This window comes from Limulus polyphemus, unplaced genomic scaffold, assembly GCF_000517525.1.
Source record: "Limulus polyphemus unplaced genomic scaffold, Limulus_polyphemus-2.1.2 Scaffold1343, whole genome shotgun sequence".
NCBI lineage: Eukaryota > Metazoa > Arthropoda > Merostomata > Xiphosura > Limulidae > Limulus > Limulus polyphemus.
Genome location: NW_013666953.1, coordinates 243,807 through 251,403, shown reverse-complemented (window position 1 = coordinate 251,403; position 7,597 = coordinate 243,807). Strand labels below are relative to the sequence as shown.

Genomic DNA, 7,597 nt, shown 5'->3' with positions numbered 1-7,597 from the left:
AAAGAGCCAGCATGGTTTCACTAAAGGAAAGTCTTGTTTAACAAATCTTCTGAAATTCTTTGAGGATGTTACTGCAAGAGTTGATGTAGGTAATATTGTAGATTTGGTTTACCTTGATTTTCAGAAAGCATATGATAAGGTGCTCCACAAAAGACTTGTTACAAAAATTAAATCTGTGGGTGTGGGGGGAAATGTTATTAAATTGGACAGAAAATTGGCTGGAGAGTAAAAAGCAGAGAGTAGAAAAAAATGGAGTTAGAAGTGACTGTATCACACTTATAAGCCGTATGCCTCATGGCTCTGTGCTGGGTCCTCTGCTGTTTGTGATTTATAATAATGATATTGACTCTGGAATGACTAACAAAATTTTGAAGTTTGCAGATGACATTATGATTTTTGAGGTGGCTAACTGTGTCAAAGATGCTGCAGACTTACAGGGAGATTCAGATCATTTGATGCATTGGGCCAATATGTGGCAGATGATGTTTAACTATCCAAAATGTATGGTGATGCATGTAGGTTTTTACAATTCAAATTACTGATACAATTTAAATAGGGATACATTAAATATTGTGGTTGAAGAAAAAGATCTTGGTGTTATGATAAAAATCACTTAAGTCCTAAATAGGGCTAATAGGATTTTGGGTAGCATCTATAGAAACACTGAATACAAGACAAGGGATATTATTGTTTTGTGTTTATCAGTGAAAGCAATAGGACAAGGGGTCATAAGTTCAAATTTTGGCAACATAGGAGTCATCTGCAGTTTAAACAGTATTACTTATCAAACAAGGTGGTTGGCTTTTGGAATGAGCTGCCTTTAAGAGTAGTGGATGCCATTTTAACTATAAGTTATTGATTTCCCCTTTTAATCTCTTTTAATGTGCCATCGTACAATACTACCAATGGCAACTCATTCTACAAGCCAATCACAGAAAAACAAAACTAAATTAACTCAAGCCTAACCTGTCTTTCCCAAATCTTAAACTTGTGTCCTTTCATCACGTTGTCTTCAGAATATAACACCAAGAATTCAGAGGCCTTTATCCTAGTAATCCTCCAGATAATCTTGTTAACTTCAATAAGATCATCTTTTACCCTTCTTTTCCCAAGAAACATTAAGGTAAGAGATATTAACCTATCCTCATAAGATTTAAACTTTCTGTTGCTGGAATTTTTTTAGTAGCCCTTATCTAAACTCTTTCCAATAAATTAACATCCTTTCTCAGACAAAAAATGTACATAGTATTCAAGTGAGGCCTAACTATCAATTTATATAAAAAAATAATCACCTGTTATACAAATGTAATTAATAAGTCTATTAACACACTAAAATTTTGTTAGTTTTGATACTGCAAACAAAGCCCCAACTTGATTGCTTGAGTGACTTAACCATAACTGTGTCAAGATCATTTTCTTTAGTCATGCTGTTAGGTGGGTTCCTATCTATATTACATGTGTAATCCTAATTATGGTAACCCAACTGCATCATCTTTCACTATAATCATACTTGCCAACTTTTCAAAATTCCCATGGGGGAGAATTTATGTAACTCATGGCAAATCAAGCAATTTACAAGCACACGAACAATCACGTTTGGTTTAATGTACAAAAATGTTAATTATAGTTACACAAATTGGTAATTTCCAGAAAAAAAAAATCTGTGTATATGCCCGAAATTGGTAGAAATGACCAATTTTTAAAACCTGATCATAGATCAGGTTAAAGGTCCAAATTCGAGAAACTCCTACCTAAATCGTGAGAGTTGGTAAGTATGTATAATTATAATTAAAGATCATTCCCAAGTATAAGTCCAACTAAAGACTTGATCAAAGTCATTCTAAAGTACCTCAATACAGTTAGAAATATCACAGATTTTATTGTCATCTGCAAACTTTATTAATTCGTTATTTATGTCCCCATTAATATTATCATAGGTACAAAAAACCAAAGGCCCAAGCACTGACCCCTGAGGTATTCAGTTAACAAAAAGGGTCCAGTTTGAATGGACTCTATTAATAACAACTTTTTGCATTCTCTCATACAACCATCCTTCAATCCAACTTACTAATGTTTTACCAATCCCTACCAATGTGATTACCTTAACACTTTGAAAAATTAAGTATATCAAATCCATAACTTCATCATCTGCATAAGACAGTTCCTCAAAAAATTTTGACAGATTAATAAGTGAATAAGTACAGCCTATAGGTTGTATCTGAATGTACATATGCACAACAGAGCCATCCACAAAATTTTAAGATCACCAATTATCACTCTCTCCCAATATACTCCCACAAAATACTAACTATTATTACACATCTGTCCATAACTTGTCAATATTGAACTGTAGTGTAAGTTATTGTTTATAGTTAAAAACATATCCTACCTTAACACAAGTACTACCAGTATTACACTAACGACCATAATACTACTACTAATACGAACAAAATATGAAATACAAGAACTTCACGTTTCATCTTGCGCTTCAGAATACAGAACAAGACATCACAGTCAAGTTATTTTATAAAATAACAGCTCCACTTACATGTACAACATTACTAGGGAAGCATTCACATATTGCTGAAATGATATAACTGAATTATTCGAGTTACTTCTCATATTCGGTGGTGCTACCTAACAAATATTAAAAATTACTACAAAAATATGATAGAATTAGAAGTCAGAGTTCAGAAAAATGTTAAAGTTAACAATATGAAGGCCTAGAAACAATGTGTTTTCAATTTCAATATACATTTATGTTAATTAATTAAATATAGAGTGGAATTTGTCTATTGCAATGGAAAGATAAGTTTATCGCATATAAAATCAGTTATGCTTCATCGTGAAAATTTCATTGATTTAGTAGAATAAAAAACACACAAACGACCTTTACTTTCCAGCTAATAATAATAATTTAAAATTCAGCAAATGTTTCGCCATTGCGGCTTCTTTAGGGCTAGTAATACAATAATTGCATCAGGATTTAATAATTGCAATACATAATTTAAATCACAATTATTTAACATAACATTAAGGAACAACAAATGATCTTTTGGTCCATTTAGACCGTCCCATGTAAACTAAACACTAAACAACTCAAAGCCAGCCCTTATCATTCTAATATTTATCAATCTTTCCCTTAAACTTCATTAAATTAACTGCATCCATCACATCCGAAGGCAACCGAAGTCTTAGCTGAAGATGACTCTTACCTTCTAAAAGTTATATTAATGTCCCCTAGTCTTACCATTCTCACCATTAAATACAAAAAAATGATGCATTAGCACTATCAATTTCCTTAACAATATTACACACTTAAGTCATATTCCCCTCTAACTCTTCATTTTTCAAGAGAAAATAATTTGAGAGCCTTTCCTCGTATGACAACTTTTCCATCCCAGGTATCATCCTTGTAGTCCTTCTCTGAACCCTTTCTAGCAATTTGATGTCTTTTCGAAGGTAAGGAGCCCAATACTGAACACAATATTCCAATGACCTATATAATGACATTATAATATCTTTAGACAAGTATTCAATATTTCTGTAGATACAACTAAAATCCTCTTTGTCCAGCCACTAGCAAAAGCACAATCCTTGGATGACGTAAGAGATTGATCAACTAGAATATCAAAATATTTTGCACAATACTGTTAAAGATATTCCCATCAAAATTGTACTAATAATTCAAATTGTGATACCCCACATGCATTATATTGCACTTATTATAATTGAAAGCCATCTGTCATTTATTCGCTTAACTCACCAAATAATATAATTCTTTTTGTACAGCAATAGCATCCTCCTCACAGCCAGTAACATTCCAAACTTTAATGTCATCAGCAACTTTAAATAATATAGTAAGTATTCTTTCATCTACATTACTAATGCAAATATAAAAGCAAAGGTTTTAACACTGAGCCCTGAGGTACCACACTTGTGACAGTAATAATAATAATTAAACGTGGCGGGAATTTAGTTTGAAGGAAGAAAAAGCAGCATGATAGTTGGTTGCTCTTCCCAACAGATGTGCTCAGGAACGGTTGTTCCCCCATTAACCCCACGCGTGAGATTAGTTTACAACAGTGGCCATAATCGCGATTATAAGCATTGACGAGGAATTTTTGACAGAAGAAGCTGTGAAGAAAGTCGGCAGAGGCAAGATGAAGTTCTTCTTTTCCGGAGGTGGTGGTGACAGAAAGATCCAGACATGCATTCGGAGTATTAAAGTTACATCGTATGGATTTAGGAGTTAATTTTTACTTTAATTTGACTTTATTGAAATGGATTTTATAGAAATCATTTGAATTAAAGTGAAATTCGATTTGAGACCCTTTTCGGAGGGGGGGGGGGGCTTCGGTCCAAAGCCAGTTTGAATTTGTAGTCCAGTTTAACAGAACTTCATTTATATCAACTCTCTGCTTATTTTCATATAGCCAGTTTTTTATTCAATAAGGCAACCTATCTTACACACCTAAAGAGATAGCTTTTTAACAAGCCTTTTGTGTGGCACCTTGTCAAATGCTTTCTAAAAATACAAATAAACCAAATAGACACCCATACCGTCATCTACGTAAGTAGTAAGCTCTTCAAAGAATGCCAAAAGATTTGTAAGCAAGGGTCTCCCCAAGTGAAACTATGCTGACTATCCAAAAAAATTTTAAACTTTGCTGAATGATCTTGCAAAGCATCTTTTATCAAATTTTCAAAATTTTTCCCACCACTAATTTAAGATTAATAGGCCTATAACTACTGGAACAATTTTTTATCACCTCTCATGAAAAGATGAGTAACATTAGTCAACTTCTAATCTTCTGGCACCTATTCACTATTCAAATACTTAGAAGAAAATAATACCAAGTGTCTCACATATCCGATTCTTAGCCCCTTCCAAAACCACTGGGTAAATATTATTTAGCCCAGGAGCTTTATCATTATTTAAACATTTCAATTTTTTTCTTAACAAGATCAGAATTAATGTGACTATTACTATTGCTAAAATATTTCCTACATGCTTCGGCTACATTTGTTCGGCCTATCATCAGGCAGGACGAGTAAATAAATTAAATTTCATTGATGACCAATGACATCTGATACACTAGAGGCACTTAACCTTCCAACGATCCTAATTTACTGTGTTGTTGTTTGAAGTTAAGCACAAAGGTACATAATGGGCTATCTGTACTCTTCCCACCACAGGTATCGCAACCCGGTTTCTAGCATTGTAAGTCCACAGACATACCGCTGTGCCACTGGGGGCCTTAATTCACTGTGACTTAGCTAGTAGTTTTTGTAAAGATAGCAAAACGGTTTCATCTTGCGGCCCTGCAAAGTTAGGAGCGAAACAAAAAAAAAAATCGCTTTATCATTTTGTCACACTTTGTGTAAAATATGTATTTCCGATTCACAGATTGACACTGAAAATAAAAAATATCAAAGATGTATTGTTTGTTTCCAGTGATATAAAGTACAGGATGAGAAAATTGTAAATTACCAATTCCATTAAAGAAAAAAAAAAAGAGGACGAGGAATAGAAATGTCAGACAAACGTACACATTAACAAAATTATTGATGTTGCATCTTGAAAATCGTATAAAACATTTATTTACAGTTACCGGTCGAGAAATTTCGAAAGATAAAAGGCCAAATATTCCTTTATCCTGTTATATTCTAAACTTAATAAAGTCGCCCCCCAGTGGCACAGCGGTATGTCTGCGGACTTACCACGCTAGAATTCTGGTTTCGATACTCGTGGTGGGCAGAGCACAGATAGCCCATTGTGTAGCTTTGTGCTTAATTAAAAACAAACAAAACTTAATAAAGTAAGATAATGATAATGTGTACCAACCTTACTTGTGTAAAACAGTTTTGAAAAATAAAACGCAAGAAACACATTCGTTTTACTGGGACATTTAACAACTTTCTGACACATATATATATACATAATAGAGTTAAAACAACTCGTTCGTTGGCCCATGTTTATTTGAACGCAAATATACATAAAGGTAAACTATGCTGTGTCAACCGCAGAGAATCTAACCCTAAATTTTAATGTTATGTATTCTAAAGTTTACCTCTGAGCTACAGGAGGACAAATTAAAGCAGGGAATGGGAACCGTGACTTTGAATATGCCAACCCTGAAATTTTTGTTGAATTCCACCACTCCATGATTCATATAACTAACTCCACATGATTTAGCGAGTGCGCCTGTAATACAGGAGTATATCAGTTATCTAATATCTCAAACTTTTGAAAGGAAAATAATATTACATATCTCCCTAAAACTTGATTAATTTATTTTAAAAACTGGAAGTACTTCACATTACTATTTAATTGACTGCCCAGTCTCCTTTGTCCCCGTCCTGACTTTGGGCAAATCTTTCATACCTCTCCAGGAAAGCATCCATGTTATCTTTCTGTTCACCAAATTTGGGCAGTTTGGTTCAACTGTCCCTAACTTTACTGTCATTCTTGGGTCTTCTGTCTTTTATTTGGGTGAGTTTGGTGATCTTATTTTGTGCTCCTATTCTCTCTATTTCCACTGTCTCCTCTCTCTCCTTTTCTTCTTTCTTTTCGTACCTTCTCTGTTGACGCTATATATATGTTATAGTGAGTAATTTACATTTAATTTCGTAGTTTATGGAGAGGTGGTGGATAAAATAGAGATGAAAAGATACCTACAGAAAATATGTCACGTGTGTCACACTAGAGGAAATTTAAGATTTTTTTTATATATATCACCTTATAAAATTAAGAACTTAAAGATTATATACTATTAAAATATGGATTATTAGTTAATATTTTATGCTATACTAATTGGAATAACATAAACAAAAAGTAGTTTAATAAATTTTGAATGTAAGACACTAAAACCGTGTGTCATGTGCAGTAAAGGATATCTGGGGCGAGAGGGTTATATTGCACAGATTCCCAACTCACACTAATAGTGTCTAAGAGGTCAAACTCAAATGGCGTTAATAAACATTGATTGTCAGAAAATACAAAGGGCAGAAGAGGTCATCACGTGGTCAAACAACCAGTCTCCCCCTTAAAAGTCTGGAACTAGAAATTTTTGTAACACACACACACACACACACACATATATTACCAGTTTGTAATAATATGTACAAAACTAAAGTCATGGCACTTTCTCATATGCATATTAATTTTTTGGACAAATCAGAAATTCTATTTCGTATTTAAAAAAAAAAAATTAAAACCAGTTTATGTACACTATAATATTTAAACTTATTAGCTCATTAATATACAATTTCATAGACAAATTAACTTAGTTTATGAACATTGTGTGCAACTGCTGTATTTCAACCATACTTTACAAAAAAAAAGTATATACACTAGTCAGTTATAACAGGTGATATATTGTCTAAACTTTGTGTCCTTCATTAATTACATTTGTATTTATACACAGCACTCCTTTAACTGTATTCTTTTTCACATAGTTCATGAAAGTTAATTTGCTTGCATTAGATCTATACTTTTCAAAGTCTACTTTGTTATTTTCTATTATCAACAAGCTTCCAATCCCACTTTATGATAAATAATTGTTCATGGATGATCATGTTTTTCTAATTCAGA

At 33.0% G+C, this 7,597-nt stretch overlaps 1 protein-coding gene across 3 annotated transcripts in view; it reads right to left on the bottom strand.

Moving 5' to 3' along the window:
• LOC106463186 (abnormal cell migration protein 13-like) overlaps positions 1 to 2,622 on the bottom strand; it is a 31,833-nt gene extending 29,211 nt beyond the window's left edge. Inside the window, exon 1 of one of the 3 annotated variants that reach the window (XM_013923180.2) lies at positions 2,549 to 2,622. Coding sequence is in view for 1 of the 3 variants with exons in the window: in XM_022390629.1 (XP_022246337.1) it covers positions 967 to 1,119 (153 nt within the window). In the remaining 2 variants the exon portion in view is untranslated. Of the gene's footprint in view, positions 1 to 966; positions 2,492 to 2,548 lie in introns of those variants that run through there. The other 2 variants (XM_022390629.1, XM_022390631.1) reach the window with 2 other exon arrangements.
• Positions 2,623 to 7,597: the final 4,975 nt, after the last annotated feature.